At 48.1% G+C, this 18,939-nt stretch overlaps 2 protein-coding genes across 11 annotated transcripts in view; both read left to right on the top strand.

Annotated features, from left to right (window-relative positions):
* ZNF532 (zinc finger protein 532) overlaps window positions 1-12,506 on the top strand; it is a 96,544-nt gene extending 84,038 nt beyond the window's left edge. For 9 of the 10 annotated variants that reach the window (XM_037035072.1, XM_037035109.1, XM_037035100.1 and 6 more), the window contains 3 exons: window positions 6,566-6,678; window positions 8,585-8,732; window positions 10,515-12,506. In XM_037035072.1, coding sequence (XP_036890967.1) covers window positions 6,566-6,678; window positions 8,585-8,732; window positions 10,515-11,006 — 753 coding nt within the window. In that variant the 3' untranslated portion in view covers window positions 11,007-12,506. The remainder of the gene's footprint in view (window positions 1-6,565; window positions 6,679-8,584; window positions 8,733-10,514) is intronic. The other variant, XM_037035131.1, reaches the window with a different exon arrangement.
* A 3,640-nt stretch (window positions 12,507-16,146) lies between these two features.
* The window catches only part of LOC118980237 (O-acyltransferase like protein), a 45,376-nt gene continuing 42,583 nt past the window's right edge, over window positions 16,147-18,939 (top strand). Inside the window, exon 1 of the mRNA XM_037036746.1 lies at window positions 16,147-16,200. Within this exon, the coding sequence (XP_036892641.1) occupies window positions 16,147-16,200 (54 nt within the window). The remainder of the gene's footprint in view (window positions 16,201-18,939) is intronic.

An 18,939-nucleotide genomic window follows, 5' to 3' on the forward strand; every position in this document is an offset into this window, starting at 1 on the left:
TTGTCTACCTGTCACCGGCGGAGTCGGTGAGCGGTGAGCTGGCGCTGAAGACTCTCGGGGAGTTCCAGCTGATGTGGTTGGTGTCCTGTGTGAGGACAGTTCTGCAAGAAGCTTCAGAGAGCCATCACATTCTTACAGTGTCTGAACCGGAAGGACTGCGTTCAGAAATTTATACAAAGGAAACAATTAGGTGACTACTGAAATTTCCATCTGTAATTACTGAAAAGCTGAAACAGCCTAAATCATTAATAGAAAATATTTAAATTATGGTTCATTTATACAAGAGAATACTACGCATGCATTGAGAAGAATGTAGAACCATCAAAACATGTGTAACTCTGTTTTACGTGTGAAAAAATCAGGATACAAATTAATATATATAATCTAGCCTTATGATAAATACATGTAAATATATATTCAGAAGAGAAATAAATGGGAAGGCTATATAGCTAGAAGTTGACTTCAGTGGGTGAGATGAGAAGAAGCAGTCATTATACTCTCTCTCATTCTGCAAAAAGCAATTGTTATTTTTACAATGGGAAAAGATAAGAGAAAGGAAATGCAGGCTGCATTGTCTAGATGCTCTGTGTAGTTTTCATCGGAAAATGGAGGCCTCGGACCAGGAATTCCTTCAATCTCCCGGTCCTTTCCTCACCCGCCCACCGCTGACCGGAATAAGCGCCACACCTGTCTGTGGGTGGCTCCTCGTCTCCGGCTGCACCGGAAGCCTGGTTCTTCCTTCTCTCTGAATCCCTCCCTGCTCTCTGACCCATCTCTTGTCTTTGTCCTCAATATTTTCATGGATTGTGTTCGTTTTTTTTTTAAATAGGCTCTTTCTCAGTCGGTATTTAAACTTGCTTGTGGCTCCCCCAGTTTCCAGAATCTCAGCAGTTCTTGCTCTGCATCCAGCACTTGATCCTGAGTGTGTTCCTCTCGAGTTACTTGGTAGAACCCGCTCGTGGTGTTCCATTAGATAAGTGTGCATTCTTTCTTTCACACAGGGAGAATTGATGGAGTGTTTTCTGAGTGCTGAAGGTCAGGCGTGTTTTCAGTGAGATGTCTGGGGAGTGAGATTCACTCTTTAGAGGAAGAAGTATATACTAGTAGGTGTTTCATCTGTTGTCTTGTGTTTAAGTGTTAGTACTATTAGTCATTAGAGAAACACAAATCGAAAGCGAAACACTGAGGACCACCCTCTGCAGTGGCCACGACAGAATAAAGTGGCAGCACCAGCCACGGCGACTGTTGCAGAGCCGCCGGAGTCCACACCATTGCAGGTGGAGAAGCAGAGCACAGCCAAGCTGGAAGCCAGTGGGAGAGTGTCTTAGTTAATTCACCATAGGACTTGGTAATCCCATTTCTAGGTGTTTACCCAAGAGAAATAAAATCACGTGTTCACACCAGAACCTGCACGTGAATGTTTATAGGCATGTTTATAGGCGTTGTAGTTCCGAATTTCCCCAAACTGGAAACAGCCTAGGCGCCCTGCACCTGGTAAATGAACAAACAAATGGAAGTGTAATCCATGCTGTGAAGTACTAGCCACTCCACCGTGAAAGGGAGCAGATAGCCTAGATCCTCAGTGGTGTGGACGGACTGGATCATGTGTTACCATTGTATTATGCCCAGCGAGAGGAGCCAGACCCAGCCGTCTACCTGCTCTACTGCCTGGTTCCATTTGCCGATGCGGAAACGGCAAAGTGGAGTTTAGAACGAGCTCGATGGTTACCCAGTGTGAGGTGTGGGAAGAGGGGTTGACTGGGAATGGGACCGTGGGCATTTTGGGGTGCAATGGAATCATTCTGTATCTTGACTGTAGTAGCAGTTACTCAACTGTGTCCATTTGTCGAAACTCATAGAACCATACATTAAAAAGTGAATTTTACAGTTTGTAAATTATACTTCGGTAAACCCAACTTATCACCACATACACAGTTTTCATTTTTACTATTTCCAAGGCAGAACACAGCTTGCTAACCTAATTTTCCAGTTCTCTCTCCATGTGGTAACGTCACACTCCCTTCCGTACCGGTTCATTGAGACCTTCTGTTCTTTTCTGTGGCCACATGGCGGGAATGGTGTGGTTTGATGGCCCCAGGTTCCCCCAGGTATACATGGTGCTGCTGCAGTGAGTGACCTTGTGTACACGGTCAGCGCTGTCAGAACTCTTGCGTTGAAAACACCGATTTGTTGCGGTGCAGTGAACACATCAGGGAACAGCTGCAGCACCACCCCCGATGTCAAGTTGCTCGTGTGTGATCTCACCCCTGAGAAACACAAGGTGAACACGGTAAACCATGCAACGGAGCTGTGTCGCAGTAAACAACACACACACTCACCTCACAGTTCCATCTGCGGCCGCACCTCCCCGAGCTGAGCCACGCTCGTGCCTACCTGGCGTGCCGCTCCCCTCCCGCCCTCCCCCCTTGGAAGACCCTTCTCCCACCACCTCCCAAACACGCAGCAAGCCACACCCTCTGACTCCCACTGCCATGAGCAAACAGTCGTTTTCCAGGTAAAGTGCCATTTTGATTTTGCAGAATCTATATATTAACCAGTAGACACGTATAAAATCATGCTCCTGTTTTATTACGTAGACCACTGACCGAGTTTTTGAGTGTTAATGCCCCTAGCTTAATTTTTGACGGAAGCCCTGTAGTTTTTGTTGGCTAGGTTCGCAGAGTGCAGTGATGTGTAACATGTTGCATGCGTGTTGTGTTACTACAGCAGAACCCAGTGGACCGTGTGTGGGTGTGTCTGGAGAATCGATTTCCAAGTGGGAGGGTCCAGAGTGCAGGAGTCAGATTCTGAAAGAGGCTGCTGTGATACATGTATAGGACATAGTTGGTTTTCCCCTTTTTTCATGAGAAAGGATGGAGCTGAAGAGTGTGTCTGCGTGGTTTGGGAATGAGCTTAAATTTGGGGGTGGTCCTGGCTGCGTGGGGTCGATCAGGAGTTTTGCATGTTGCTGCAGGTCAGGGGCCTGGGTTGGGGGGGAGGTGTGGGCAGGAGTCCCAGGAAAAGGGGAAGGGAAGGTCTGGCCAGTTGGCTTTGTGAAGCTGGCACTTGCCTGAAGCCAAGGGACTTGGTCCCTTCTTGAAGGGACTAGTTACAGCATGGGAAATGGCTGACTGTGACAAAGCCAGTGGCAGCCCAGGATACACTCATCAGATGCCACCTGGATGCAGTGGACCTCAGGCATTTTCTGCCCCAGCGCTTAGCCCCAGCATCCACCGTGAGCCCAGGGCTGCAGCCGCCCGCCTGCAGTGTGGCCAGGGAAGCCCATGCTTTTCTTACCCCAGCGCGTGGAGGGGAAGAGTCAGAGCTTGAAAATCGGGGAGAAAGTTTAGGAAATGTACCCAGATGCTGATTTGATATTTTACTGTAAGATGTCACAAAATTTTCCAGACCTGCCAGCCTATGACATTAATTCACTGTCTCTTCAAAGAGCTCTGCTGGAAAAAACAAACACAATAACTGACAATTGAGTGGGGAAGCATGGATTTTCTGAAGTAACTATAAAAAGCCCACTCAAGGCCATGGTTCCCTCCAATATCAGCTTACACCCCACTGGAGCCAGAAGGAAGTAAACGACCTTCAAAGTTTTGAGAATACAACAGTGGTAAACTTTATACAGTGGTTTTTTTTTTTTTCATTTTTGATTGATTGACAGAAATTGTAGCAGTGAGAACTATTATAATACTGAAGGTACTATTATGAAAATAAATTAGGTTAAAGCATCTCTAAGTAAGTTAGTATTTAAAATTTAGCAAAGAAGAAAGTCGTTTGTTTTGTGAGGCGGGTGTGATCTGGAAACTGGTGTTTAAACCTGTAATTTTCTTGTCGCCACTGATCTGGAAACCCTGCTCCATTGTTTTGGGCTTTGCACATTTCATTCCTGCATTTTTAAATAAAGACGTTGAAAAGGAAGACTATCTCACACATTGTCAACCCTTTGAAAACAGTAATTATTGATTCAGCTAAGCTGCTCTTCATTTAATGTATTATCTCCTGAGGATGCTTTTATTGAAACTTCTCTGTGAACATTTTGGTTTGCTGCTAATGTAACCACAGCACGAAGAGAAAGGCGTATTAAGCCCTTCACCTGAAGAGAAAAGGCAATTTACATCTCCCTGAGACCTCTTGCCCCTTGTGTGGTTAGATGTGAATATATGTCAGTGCTCTGTGTCCTGTAGGATTCTTTGCTGCACCTTGGCTTTTAGAAATGTGTCTCGTGTTTTGATTCTTCCAGGTAATCTTAATATTGTCCATCTTATACGTGCAAAGTTCGAAGGGAATTAGATATTAGTAGATATTTAAATAACCTTGTTGAAACATAGGAGAACCATTCACGACTCACTCTTTCTTGTTCAGAGATTGATTCTGAGTGTAACCTCGCCGTCGTTCTCAGGCTACGTAAATCTAAGAGACTGGGGTTTGCCGGTGTGTGCTTTGCGTGACCACAGTTTTTATGGAGGAAGGCCTTTGGGAGAAGGGATAGCACGTTGCAGAGCACCAGTTGGGTGTTCCCTTTGTTCTCCCTGTGTTTCTCAGAGATTATGTGCTTTAAGAAAGCAGTAAAGGCTGTGGTCCCACGTTCGTCCTCAACACAGAGAAGAAACTCCCTACTTTGCCTTTATCTGGTTCAGGACTCTTTGGAACACCTACCAGACCGGTTTGCTTTATTTAGAAGACAACATTCCCCTCTCTTTCTAAATGAAACTTGGGCCCTGACAACAAAGTATTGCGGGTTCAATCCCCAGTCAGGGCACATACCTAGGTTGGGGTTTTTATCCCTGGTTGGGGTGCATGCGAAAGCAACCGATCCATATTTCTCTCTCTCTCGTCAATGTTTCTTTTCCTCTCTCCCTAAAATCAATAAACATATACATATATTTTAAAGAACCTTGGATATGTAACTTTACTTGGATATGTTATTAATAAGAAAACATTCGTGAAATAGAGAACAGGCTGACAGGGACCAGAGGGGAGAGGGGAGGGAATTTCAGGGGAAAAGGGGAAGGATTCACAGGAACAAGTATAAAGGACACATGGACAAAAACTAAGGGGGTGTGAAATGGGAGGGAGGTGGGGAGCACTGGGGGGGAGTGGGCTGGGCTGAGAGTAAAAGATAGAAAACTGTGCTTAAACAATAATTAAATAAATTTAAAAAAAAAGAAAACATTCATTGAAGATTTCTCTTGTGTCTCATGCTCTGTGTTAACCTTTTCTTTGGCCTCCCCACCCCCACTCCTGCCCCCTCTGAAGTGTGGTCTCCACCTCACAGTCGGGGGCGGGGTTAGGGTTAGGTGGATGTCTGAAAACTGGGCAGCCACTTGGATTTGCTTTCCCATTTGACTAGGACATGTTTGTCAGGAGACGTAAAATATGTATCATTTCTTTATCACTTAGCTCACAACTGCTTGCTTACTTCTCTCTTTCTAGTGCCCAAAATAGTAATGTTATTTGAGAGACCACATTCCCATGAGAACATAGTCTTGCTTTGGCCTTTTTAAAAATATATTTATTTATTTTTAGAGAGAGAGGAAGGGAAGGAGAAAGAGTGGGAGAGAAATATCAATGTGTGGTTGCCTCTCATGTGTCCCCTACTGGGGAACTGGCCTGCAACCCAGGCATGTACCCTGACTCGGAATTGAACCAGTGACCCTTTGCTTCACAGGCTCGTGCTCAATCCACTGAGCTACACCAGCCAGGGCTGGCCTTATTTTGAACGACGGCCAAGCTGTGCGCTGCCCCAATCTTTCCTGCTCTGGTTTACTTGTGACGCGTTCGTTGTTCACATACTGCGGTGCTGGTCACACCCGAAGGATTTGCTCGGAAGTTAAGCCACTAATTTTACTCCCTAGGTTCTCCATGGGAATATGTCGAGGTGACACGATTATGTCTTAGCCAGAGCGGGAAATTTTTAACTAAGGTTTTTGTGAAACTTCGTGATCGCTTTCTCTTGTGCTCTGTACCCCCCACCCCCGTCTCCATAAAGTGGTTTCAAATGTTTGTGTTCTTGACGTAGCCACGTGGTATTATTTACAACAAAAAGCCTTCAGTAAGACTCTTTCTTCGTATAAGGAATAATTACTTAATCATTAGGTGGGGGAAAGTTAAGAGGTTTAAAATTAGCCAGAGATTTCATTTAAAAAGGCACATGGGATGAGGTGACATATTTTTTCTGGACAAAACGAATTAAATAATGGCTCGGTTTGGTAATTACTGAAGAGTTATGTTTTCCTATATCATCTGCTTTTAAAAACAACGTTTATTGTATCTGTTTTGCAAAGAAACTTTACATAATGTTTCTTTTAAATACCTGGGCGTTGGTGCCAAATCAGAACCTAAGTGTTGTTGAGAAAAAGTAAAGTGTTTTTACTGTCATGATGAGGTCGGTTTCATTCCCTAGAAACTAGCTGCTTCGTGGCCCCCCCCAGCCCGTGCTATGATGAGCGTCTAGCTTCAGCTCCCAGGGAAGAGTTCTGAACTTTTAACAGTTTCCTGTCTGTGCTCGCTCACCTGGCTCTCTCCCTCTCTCCCCCGCCCCCCCGCGGTGAAGCAAATGAAGAAGCACCCCTGCCGCCAGTGCGACAAGTCCTTCAGCTCCTCGCACAGCCTGTGCCGCCACAATCGGATCAAGCACAAAGGCATCAGGAAAGTCTACACCTGCTCGTAAGTCGTGGTGTCTAACGTGGGGGGCACAGTGAGGGGACCCGGCCGGGCAGACACTCACCGAGGTTCCTCCCGGCTTCCCGTCACCTCCCATCCCCACCCTGTCCCATGGTCTCTGGATTGCGTGTCTTCATGACAGCCTGTAGTTTTGACACGCGGTGTCTCGACTGGACGGGAGCACTTAAAAACGTGGACCTCGAAAGGCGTGGTTTCTTGCGCACCCCGGTAGGAAGGTTCCTGTGCTCCGGCTGTTCCCCAGAGGTGTCCGCCGTGTCAGTGAGGATTCGGGAGAAGTGAGTGACCGCAGGGACGCGGTGCCGTGAGCTGCCCGCCTGGACCAGTTGATCTGTCTCCTTCCACTTGACTGATTCTTGGGTTCAGAGAGGCCCTGGTGGGGCCCGGTCCTCGAGTCAGCCCGAGCCTGACAGTTGGCCCTGTGGCTGTCATTCACCACCCATTGCAGGGTGGCCTGTCCCAGCACACACTGTTGGCCAGGGGACCAAAGGCATGGGCCTGAGTGGGCCAGCACACTGCGCCTCTTAGGATGGCCGTGAGCGACTTAGTGTGTGGCGACCAGAGCTTGGTATGTGATTATTAATGAGAAAGCTTTCTCCTATATGCAAACAGAACGTGCCTGGAGTGAGTGGATGTAACAAGGCCACTTACTTTAAGGCATTTCTCATAAAAGAGAACTCAAAGACAAGGAAGCCGTAGGGCCAGCCTGTGGCACGTGGCTCTGGGGACTCACGAAACTTGGCTGGGGCATGGTTAGCTAGGGGCAGTTTCTCCAGTGGAAGGACAGGGATGTAGTGGACGCCCCTTCGATGCAATGGAAGCTGAGAGTGATTTTGGAGAGATTTTGGAGAGATGAGAACGTGGTGGGTTTTATTTCCCCGTGAGGTCACCATGAGTAGTAAAATGCTAGGACTGTCTGGCTCATTTCCTGTGTTCCTGGGTGTTTGTTGGTGCAGGTGCCCACTGCTGCCCTGGTTCTGGGTCTCTAACATGAAATCAGCAGAGTTTGGGGCCCATTATCATAGAATCCACAGGAGCTTTTCTGGAGGCGGCAAATTTGGTTCTTCGTTCTTTCTGATGTCTAGCTCGTAGCACCCACCATTGCAATGGCCATTAACTTTTTTTTTTGTTACATTTTTTGGCCTGTTTTATTAGGATAACTGTAAATTCATGTCTTCCAAAGGAAAAACATATTCATAATCTACAGGGTGTTTTTGCATAAGATAAAATGCACACTTTTTAATAATTGACTGATTTGGGGCATCTGTCCATAGTTTTCTACATGAGTCTCTGGACAGACACATGTACTTGAGTGCTGGGATTCTGACTGGGCATGTCACATTTGTGCCTGGGTGAGGAGTTTGACCAGGCGAGACACTGTCCCCTCTCTGCTGTGGCAGAGTGGTCGGAAATAATTAAGCTTAGCATGAAGGAGTCAGGGTGGGACTTCACAGTTCAATGTCCCTGGTGATGCAAATTCTGAGGGAACACTCTGAGTCAGGGTGAAGAAAACTTTTGAAGTTAAGCATTTTAGTCCCTTTTAATATTAAAGCCACCTAGCATTATAAATTAAGTGATACTTGAACCAAACCTAGAAAATAAATATTCCATGTGAACCAAAGCAGACTGGTCCCGTGAGGACACAAAAATGGACAGAAAACTTCCTGAAAGCTGCAAACATTTTTTTTTTCTTTGCCCAAATCGGAGAATGTGATTTATAGCAAAATTTTGCGATGTCGCCGCGGGCCACTAGTATTGACCGACAGAGATCACCTTGACCCCTCTGAGCGTGCAGCTGGTGGTGACGGTCCCGCAGTGGCGGTGGCCACCTGGGATGCAAGTCCCTGTTTAGCACGTGGGTCACCTCGGCGTCCTGTCCTCTGCCCTGCAGGCACTGCGCAGACTCCAGGCGCACCTTCACGAAGCGGTTGATGCTGGAGAAGCACATTCAGCTCATGCATGGGATCAAGGACCCTGACCTGAAAGAGATGACAGAAGCCACCAATGAGGAGGAAGCAGAAATCAAAGAAGATGCCAAGGTCAGATATATTTCAGGTGTTCTCTTTACGGTGAAATTGTGTTGACTTGGGGGTTTTTTTTTTTCCCAGTTAAAAGTTTCTGCAGTTAACCGATTTTAAAAAGTCAGACTATGCATGAAGGTATGAAGTAGTAGGGAAGTCCCCCTCTACACCCATTCTGACCTCTCCTCTTGCTCCTAAAAGGGAACCTGTGTTGCGTTTCCTCTGTGCCCTTCCAGAAATAGCTGCAGGCATCTGCTTACATAAGTAAATTTAAAATGGCGGTGATGAGGCACAGAAATTGCCTCTTAGCCAGAAGGGATGTATAGAGCTAGATTCGTTTTCCCTGGCAGCAGTACCGGGTGTGGTAGTGTCCTCGTAAAAGCCGCACTTCCTTTTAGCTTCTCTTTGTAACCATGGAAGCTAACATGGCGGATCCGCGCCTTATTGTTCCATCAGTGGGTAGTGAACTTGGATTAGATAGTGGTGTATGTACTCACCTGTGCACAAGGTGTGCATGGCCAAGTGCCCTTAGAGTGAAGCCGCAGCTGAGCAGATGTCTCAGAGCCTCTGCTGTCTTTGGCACTGGGCTGTGGCTGGATTGGACCTGTGTAGAGCCTACTTGTGTTTTCAAGGAGTTATGCACTGAGTCAAGGCCCATCAGAACACTGCTCAGACCAATGTCCCATTAGATTGTCATCCTGTCCAGAGGGGAGTGGGAGGCGGGGATTTAAGAATGTAGGTGGAGCCCTGGCTGGTGTGGCTCAGTGAATTGAGCACCAGCCTGTGGAGCAAGAGGTCAGAGGTTCGATTCCCAGTCAGAGCACATGCCTGGGTTGTGGGGTCAGGTCTCTAGTAGTGGGTGGGGCAGGTGTGAGAGGCAACCACACATTGATGTTTCTCGCCCTCTCTTTCTCCTTCCCTTCCCCTCTCTCTAAAAACAAATAAGTAAAGTATTTAAAAGAGTGTAGGTGGAGGGGCAGCTTCAGGTAAGGTGCCCGTAGTCATAGCTTCAGGCCAGGGTGCACGAGAGACACCCTGGGAACAAGGCGGAAAACAGGCCATGGAACTGGGAGGAGGGAGATCCCTTTGGCTTGGATTTTTGGAGATAAAAAAGGTGGGGATTGGGTGTGGCTCAGATCTAGAAAGCTGGAAAGGCAGGAGAAAGGCATGACCCATCAGGGAAGGAGTTTGACAAAGGTGAGCGGGCAGGACAGGGCAGTTACTGGACCAGCTGGGCTTCCAGTGACTCTCCATTTTAGAGACTGAAAAGGCAAAATTCCTGGCCTTTTCTCCCCCATGAGGTATTTTCAGTCCACTCAACCCCCGTGTCTCCCTGGCCGCCCTGCTCCAGCCCCGCTGGCCTTTCTGCTGTGCCCCAGGCACGGGCCCCACCTCAGGCCTTTGCCTACACAGCTCCCCGTGTTTAGGTTCAGAGGCCACTGTCATGCCCCATGCAACCTAACAGTCCCACCCCACCCATCCTTCCATGCTGCTTTATTTTCCTGTGTGTGATTGGCTCCTTGATTGCTGCTTGTCACGCTCCATTGGAGCCCACCTCCCATGACGGCAGAGACTTGTTTGTTCCCTGCTGGGCCTCTGGGCTGGAGCTCTGCCTGGGCCACAGGAACACTCAGATTTGTGGAGCCTCGGTCGGGGTGGCAGGCTCGCAGCCGTGACAGAGCCCAACCCCCCGCCAGCTCACAGCGCACGTTTTCCCGGCAGCCTCGAGTTCGAGGGAGCCGGCCACCGGCCACCCAGCCAGCCCCATGGCTTTCAGTTGTGTCTGTTTCTTTCTCCAAGGTTCCCAGTCCCAAGCGGAAGTTGGAAGAACCAGTTTTAGAGTTCAGACCTCCCAGGGGTGCGATTACGCAACCGCTGAAAAAGCTAAAGATCAATGTTTTTAAGGTTCACAAGTGCGCCGTGTGCGGCTTCACCACCGAGAACCTGCTGCAGTTCCACGAGCACATCCCGCAGCACCGATCGGACGGCTCCTCCCACCAGTGCCGGGAGTGCGGCCTCTGCTACACGTCCCACGTGTCGCTGTCCAGGCACCTGTTCATCGTGCACAAGCTGAAGGAGCCGCAGCCGGTGTCCCAGCAGAACGGGGCCGGCGAGGAGAGCCAGCAGAACCAGCCCAGCCCCGAGCACGAGGCGGCCGACGGCGCCTCGGCCGACCGGAAGTGCAAGGTGTGCGCGAAAACGTTCGAGACCGAAGCGGCCTTAAACGCGCACATGCGGACCCACGGCATGGCCTTCATCAAATCCAAGAGAGTGAGTTCAGCGGAGAAATAGCCACAGACCTTCCACGAGGAAGAGCCCTGTCCACATGGGAGTGAAAAAGACATTTTTGTTACAGAAAGGTTGCAGTATAATAGAGTTAACAGTACTGTCTAGGCTGTTGCAATATATTCTCCCTCAGTGTCCCTTCTTCACCTTCTCTGTGTGTATCCTCCATAAGTATTAAAACAGTGTTCGAGTTCAGAGGAGTTTGTATATATTTAAATAACTTTTTATACTCTTTGTTACATGTTTGTATCAGTATTTAGTAGGAACTGTTTTGAGTTTGGGTTTTTGTGGTTTTTGGTTTTTGTTGTTCATTTGTTTTTTTGGTGGGGAGAAGATTATAAATTTTTTTTTGTATTGTTCCTTTGAAGCAGAGTTCTTAGTAACGGGGCAGTTCCTGAATTCAAATAAACCATTTTGTATGTTACAGATTTAAAAGGGTTAACTAATTATGGGCTAAGAAAATGCCTTTTTTAGTGTTTTTAATTTTTAGAATTTACTACATCAATTGTAGGTGATCGTGGGTCTCAAAACACCTGGGGACTCTCAAGTGTCTTAGCGCTACCCTCCACGTGCCTGCTCTGAGTCTGGGGTGGCGCGCCTCGGACGCATGCGCGCTCCGGCGGCGTGTGGCATCTGTTCCGGGCCATGCCAAACGGTGTTGAAAGCGGCAGCCTTGCAGGTGAATAAAAAACCGAGGCCCAACATCCAGGAACAGATGAGGGGTTTCCTGATTTCCGTCTTACGGGGAAGAAAGGTATCTATCCTGAAGAGCAAAGTGGAGACTGGTGGTTTTCTGGCCGGACTGCAAGGCTGCCTCCAAGAGCACAAGGAAATAAAGTTGCGAAAGGGCTGGACCTACCATACACGTTACAAATACGTAGTTAGACCAATAGATTTCTATAGTCAAGTTTTTGTCATGTAATTTATTAACTAGTACCAAGACACGCCTACAAGATATCAAATATTTCTCTGGCTCTTGACAGGAAGACAAAAATCCTAGTTGACTTAACCCTTTGCTGTCTGAAGAGTTGGCATTTCCTGTTCTGGGTGCTATTGCCAAACGTTCTGGTACTTAGAGTCCGGGAAGCACAACTCTAACCACCACGTTGGCGGCCGGGGCCGCTGGGTGAGCGCCACGCCGCCCTGGCGTAGGTCGGTCACTTCAAGTACATTCACCGTCAGAGGTTCTGCTCTGTGGGAGTACAGCGGACATGCTCTTCTGTCCCTTCCGTTTATAGTTCTCTGGGAGAGTTCTATTTTTTTGGTTTTCGTTCTGTGTTTTCTTTGGAATTTTATATCTTGTATTTATCCCTAAACATGTTTTGTACTTTTTTTTTTAAAGAAAAGAAATTTGTTTGTGTATGTATAGATCCTTGCATGATACACTGTAGTCAACGTTCGGTTCCTCAAAAAGGTCTCGCTGCTGTCGGGGGTCACGCACCACATCTGTCCTAACTGTATCACACGCGTTTCATCTGTAAATAAACGTGGGACGTTTGGCCCTTGTGCTTCTGTGAGAGAGTCATTGATGGCGGGACTGTGACATCTTCAGGATGTTTAGGAGGTGGTGAATTTCAGGGGCAGGCTCCAGATTGTTGCAGAATCCTCCCCCCACCCCAACTCCGAAGGACGGCATTTTCGTCCTTATTAGCAAGCAGCTATTTTGTCAGTTTCTGGCTGACAATTTCTATCAGGACACCGGTGTCATCTGGGGGCATGATTGAGTCTTCCCCAACTTGAAACTCAATGGCTGTCACTTGCTATACGTGTCTTGCTCTCTAAGTTGTATTCGTACGCTTTCACACGTGTCTCCATTTGAGCCTTTGCAGTAAACGTGGGTGTTGGGCCGCATAGGGCTCACTAGGCTAGTCTCACAGTTGAGGAAGCTGAGCACAGCCTCTTCATTTTTTGCCTACACCCTCGTAGCTGGTAAGTGACTTTGTGTATTAGAACCAGATATCCTTGCTTTAAAGCTAGTGCTCACACTCTGTGTTTGTGTACATATTGACAAATGCTCATTTATTCAACAAATAAAACGTATGTGCAAAACACGATACTAGATTTTTTGTTTGTGGCACTATAGCTCTCACAAGATAACCTGGAAGTCTATCTACTCCTCAATACCCAGAAATGCTTAGTAATATGAAATTAGCATCTATTAAATAAATGCCTAGTCGAGCCTCCAGAAAAGTTTTTTTTTTTACAATTCCCAGAGGTCCAAGAGGAAGAATAAGTGAAGCCTGGGGTCCAAAACAGCACAGGTTTCTTCACCCTGGGAGGATAGCCAGATGGTTCGACCAAAGAGAGAATCGGTGAACTGGAAGGTAGATTGTGAAGATATTACCAAGAATCCACAGAGATAAGGAAATGAAATACATGAAAGAGATTAGAAGCCAAGGACAGCCAAATGAGAAGATCTAGCAAGTGTGATGGGGTCACAGAGGGAACAGAATTGGTAAGGGCCACTGCAGAAAAAGCCACCAATGAAAGACATGAATTCTTTGGTTAACGTGCTGAGTGAAAACCCACTGGGAGACTTGTGAATTCCACCTGTTCTTCAGTTGTAGATGCTGGGTGAGGTGGTAGGTGTGGGCGTTTGAGAAACAGGATACAGTCAGACGCAGGGCGGAAACCTGGAGCTTCCTTCACGAACTCTCAGGGAGCCCATTTCCTCTCTTTGGTGGGAAAGAGGTTGCTGAGGCTGACAGAGTAGGCTGAGGTCAAGTTGCAGAAAGCCTTGAGTGGTGGACTAAGGAGTGTGTACGTCAGCAGAGATGGGTCCTTTGGACAGGAGAGTGATGTAACCAGACTAATCGGTGATGGTGTTTAGGACAGGCGGTTGGGATAGTGAATCAAGATAAAGCATGTTGTGCTGTGGCTACAACCCTAAATCTTAATGGCTTGTGACAACAAGACTTAGCTCCTGCCCACATCCCATCCCCACGGTGGGTTGACTAGGAAGCGTGGCTCCAACTCTGCTTGTCCCCTCACCTCACTGTCCCCAAAGTTGCCCGTTACTGTGGCAGAGGGAAAGGGCAATGAAATGCCTTGGCCCAGAAGGGGCAGATGTCATGTTCCACAACTCATCGGCCCAAACCATTCACGTGGCCCCACATAATCACGAGGTGGCCAGGAAGTGCAGTCCTACTATGTGCCCAGAAGGCAGAAAGCTGCAAATCTGAACTGCATCGATGACCACCACAGGACTAACACAGAGGACTCGACCTCCGGTGGTCTTGGGCAGAGGCTGTGGCGGTAAGTAGCACTTCAGAAGTGGCGTCAAGGTGGTTTTGTGCTGGCGGAGACAGAAACAAACAGGGTAGGTGTGGAAGTTCAAGTCTAGGTGATTGCTTGAATAGACGTTTGCAAGTTTTACTTTACTTGGAGGCCTGGAAGTCAAAGTGAGAGAATGGTGAAGATTGCACTTCAGATACATGTACAAGGTGTGTTCTTGTTCGAATGTGTGTGGTTGGGCTAGTTTTCATCAGTCACGGGGTGGGGGGTGGGTAGCAGTGTTGCAGTGAAGGATGCCCAGGTGAAACAGCAAGGTGAGACTGACTTACAAAATGAGAAGCAGGAAGATGTGGGCTTAGATGACATGTTCCTGACCAACAGGGACGTTTCTTGTTGAAAACGGAGGCAAAGACTAAGACGTTATTTCATTCTAATATATTCACGGTGCTTCGATCTCTCTGTAAAATGCCTATGTGGAAGAGGAAAAGAGAACTGTTGGAAAGATTTCGCAAAATAAAATATGACTGAAAACCATTAGTTTATTCCAAAAATGGTCTGAAAACGGGCGTGTCAAATGTGGAACACCCCCTGTGTCACTTAGTTACACATGCAACTAAATACGGTTTCTTCGTATTTGCTGTTCTTGTAAAGGTAGACCTGAAGGTGTCCAGTGTTAGATCTTACATAACTTAGGGACTCAGCAGGACATGAATGGCACGCTAGAGAACCTTTAACTTCATGGAACTTAAGGAGGAAACTATATACAGAGCTGTGGTCTGGAATGAAGGATGCTGAGCCCCGTGGGGACTAGCAATGGTGGGGAGCCATTGTCACTGTCGGGTGGAGCTGGAGGGGTGCACCCAGGCCTCTCTGTAAGAGCCAGAGTCCTGGTGAAGTAAGGAGAGGGTGGGCGGGGAATTGCAAGGAAGCTGTCCATCATACTCAAGATTTCCTGCCTGCAACCCCCAAGGGCCTAAGCCATATAGAAGCTAGAGGACAAGGAAGCCCCAGAAACGGTCTGTAATGTCAGCCAGCAGGGCACAGCAGGGCAGAGGGGTGCATGATGGATCTGGGGTGCCGGGTGGGGTGGGGGGACATCGCGATGGTCGCAGATGCCTAGCACACACTTTCAGAAGTGTCTGCTCTGGACCTGTCTTTTCGTCCTCGTGCGTTTCACCTCTGGGCAGGCTGTGAGCTGGGACGACTGCATTCTGTGCTTATGTTTTCTTTCTAGTTACCTCAGCAGGTTTATTATAGCCTTTCCCTAGTGGCTGTATATTTTACTTAAGGAAACAGAATAGCAGTTCCCAGAACACATTCTTCACTAGTTGCTAAATTCAATCCACGAAGTTAGCTCTGACTCCAAGCAGCACTGTTTCTAATGTTCCGTAGCATTAAAGGAACTGATGATTCAATTTGCTTTACTGTCTTACTCCATGCTTCTCTTCCTGGGGCTTCTGTCCTCGCTCAGTAAGTTACACCCCCCCGGCAAGTCTGCTGCCAACGCAGCACTCTGCAAGACTGCGGTTTAATCTGGGGGGCTCTGTAATCAGAATCCACCACCTCACACCTCCAGCCTCGTTCCAGGAGGTTTGGGTTTAAGCCCAAGGGTAACTTTCTGACTTCAGGACTAGTCAACGTCAATTGAACTGGTTATTTCTGGAGAACACACATCATTTATCTGATGAAAAAGCACAGAGATGGCAGAGTCAGTTGACTGGAGAGGATGGTGCGATGCTGACCAGTCAGGAGGAGCAGGGCTGCGTGTGTCAGAGGGAGCGAATGACCCTCTCGTGGGAAGGGTGGCAGATAGGTCTTTAGGGTAATGGGCATTTTTCTTCATTCTGTCAGTTCAGCCTCTAATCCCTTCCCAGGGTTGGAAAATCAGCCATTGCATGACTCTTGGCAAGAAATGGACTTTTTCTCCTGCTCTGGAAGCCAGAAGGTCACTGTCCCTGACCCCCTGGTAGGCTAACCTCAGGCATGGGACGCTCAGTACTGGGACCATACGATGCTCCTGCTCGGGCTTTCCAGCAGATGATACAAGGAAGTGGTGCGGTTCCAGTTTATTCATTCTGGTGGCACGGTGGCAATGGTTGTGGTGATTAGGGACGAGCATTACCTTGTGACTTGTGTACTGGTGGTCAGGAAAGGGAAGGACCGAGACGTGGGGCAGGGGCAAGGAGAGTGTGGACCTTCCTCAGCCTCTCCACCCACTGCCTCCCAGGAACCGCTGGACCATCTGAGACCAGGGAGCCCTGACGTCACGGTGGGATGTCTCGGGGCCTAGACACTTGCTTTTCTCTGAATGACACAGCGTCCCAGCAATAAGACACCATCAGTTACTCTAGAAGAGACTCACCGAGGTAAACAGAAGTGTGTGCCCTTCCGTAACCACGAGACCCCAGCACACCTTCTGTCCCTGCATCCTGTCCCCTCACCAGCCTCACCTTCTACCCAGTCTTCCCGATTGTTCCCTTAACACACTGTTCACACCGCCTTCCAGAACCAGGCCCCTGCTCTTCCTCGGCCTGGAATGCCCTTCCCTGAGTTGCTCTTCTTTCATTGGACTTCTTTCACTGATTTCTGGTTGGCTCAGAAGTCACCTGCTCACAGCCAGCTTCTCTGGGTCGCCTTGCTGAAAGATGTCCGCCCCCACCAAGAGCCCCCACGCACCTCGCCACTCTTCCACTTCTTCACGCCGCCTGTTTTTTCTTCCTAGTGCTCACCACTGCCAGCGTAGGCTTATTTGCTGACAGCCTGCCGTGCTCTGGACACGTGTCCTGAGCCGGTCCATGAACTCTGCCTGCTTTCTGATCTGCAGTCTCCAGCCTTTCTCATTGCAGAGCGTTTTCCCTTTGGCCGCCGTTAGGTAGTGTTTTCCCATCACCAGGCTGTTGATCCGTATTCTTTTCAGTGAAGACAAATCCTCGTTGCTGCAGATTCATGGCCCAAGGATGCGAGGCCTGATGCTTCTTCCTTCCCCACAGAGCTACTTCCTTGGCTAAAGTGACCGTGGCGTTAATGACAGAATCAGCAAGCTGCTTGCTGCTGCCTTGGGAAATGACCAAGGCCTGCTTGCAGGCAGGGTAGGTATTTTGTATTTTTCCACCCCATTTTTATGCCCAGCACATTGCCTTACATAAAACTGGTACTTAAAGTGTCTCTTCAAAATGACTGAGTCTCTTTGAACTTGATTTAGTCTTGATTTTATTTCTGAGCTGGGACGTGCAGGAGGGCCTTGGGCTATTTAGTTTCTGGAAAGTAAGGTGATCACCCTGGGCATGTGGGTCAGTTGGCTGAAGTATCATCCTACACACCAAAAGGTTACAGGTTCAATCCCTGGTCAGGACACATCACCAAGGTTGTAGGTTTGATTCCCAGCTGGAAGGCAACCAGTTGATATTTTCTCTCTCTCTCTCTCTAGTCCTCTCTTTCTGGAATCCATAAAACACATCCTCGGGTGAGGATTTTTTTAAAAGTAAGATTATCTGTTTCCTTTTTATTTAGGTGGTATGTAAAAATCACTTTTGGTGTTTTTTATTACTAACGATTAGAACATGGAATGTGTTCCGCTCACTATATTCTCCCTGCTCCCTCAGTTGACAAAAGATGGAATATTTAACACCGAATTCTAAAAGCAGTTTCTTATTTTCAATGACGATACCATATCAACAACGAACTTGGAAATAAATTCAGGTTTTGGAGATTTTTTGTTTGTTTGTTTAATCACCTAGAAGCGGGTCCTCATCAGAACATGACCATGCTGGCACCTTGACCTTGGACTTCCGGGCCCCAAGAGCGTGAGCAATAAATGTCTGTTGTTTACCAGGCCCTGGGTCTGGGGTGATCTATTCAGCAGCCCCAGTGGACTCAACAAAGGGGCGGGGCCGGGCTGGGGCGCCACAGGCCCCTGGGGAGCCGGTGAGCTGACGGAAGTCCAGCTGAGCCCCAGCTGCCCACAGGGGCAGACTTGTTTGCATCCCCTTTGAAATGTCATCAGGGAGGCTGCTCCTTACACAAAGCCTTTCTGGAAGGACAGTATTTACACCCTGAGACACCCAGACCCACACATTTTTTGGTGTGCTTTCTTAAAGTAGATGAACGCCAGCCCTGTGGACTCCTGCAGCTTCGTTTCCTCCCCGGATGTGCCGTGGAAGCCCCGTGTGATGCGCGTGTGCTTACTTGGCCCCCTGCGTCGGGGATCTTTCCGGAGGGCAGTTCACCACCCCGCACCCGAGTCTGGCCAACACATGAACGGATGCATGAAATACCCAGATGGGCCCTTCTTCGCGTATCACTTATTCAAATGTCTTAGGGGTTGGATTCGTACTCATTCTGGGGAAAAAAACCCAATATTGCCACTTCACACCCTCAGTATCTATATACACTGAGGCAATATTTGTTTTTTCCCCAGAATGAGTACGAATCCAACCTCTAAGACATATATATACATATAATTTTTAAACCCAGAGGTATATGCCAGAATGGCAAACTAGAGAAAATCCAGCCTTCTCCCTGTTAATCTGCATGACTAAAGGAAGCCAGGTGGTCGGCGGCCCCCACAGCCACGCGATTTTACTCAACAATAGCGAGTTGTGTGTAAATCAGTTTCCATGGTTTGTCCATCCCGGCCGCTTTGCAGGTGGCCGAGGAGACACAACTTGTCGCTGCGTGTTAAGGACTGAGCAATGTCACATTCCTC

Source organism: Sturnira hondurensis, unplaced genomic scaffold, assembly GCF_014824575.4.
Source record: "Sturnira hondurensis isolate 20B ecotype Veracruz unplaced genomic scaffold, ASM1482457v3 Scaffold0001872, whole genome shotgun sequence".
NCBI lineage: Eukaryota > Metazoa > Chordata > Mammalia > Chiroptera > Phyllostomidae > Sturnira > Sturnira hondurensis.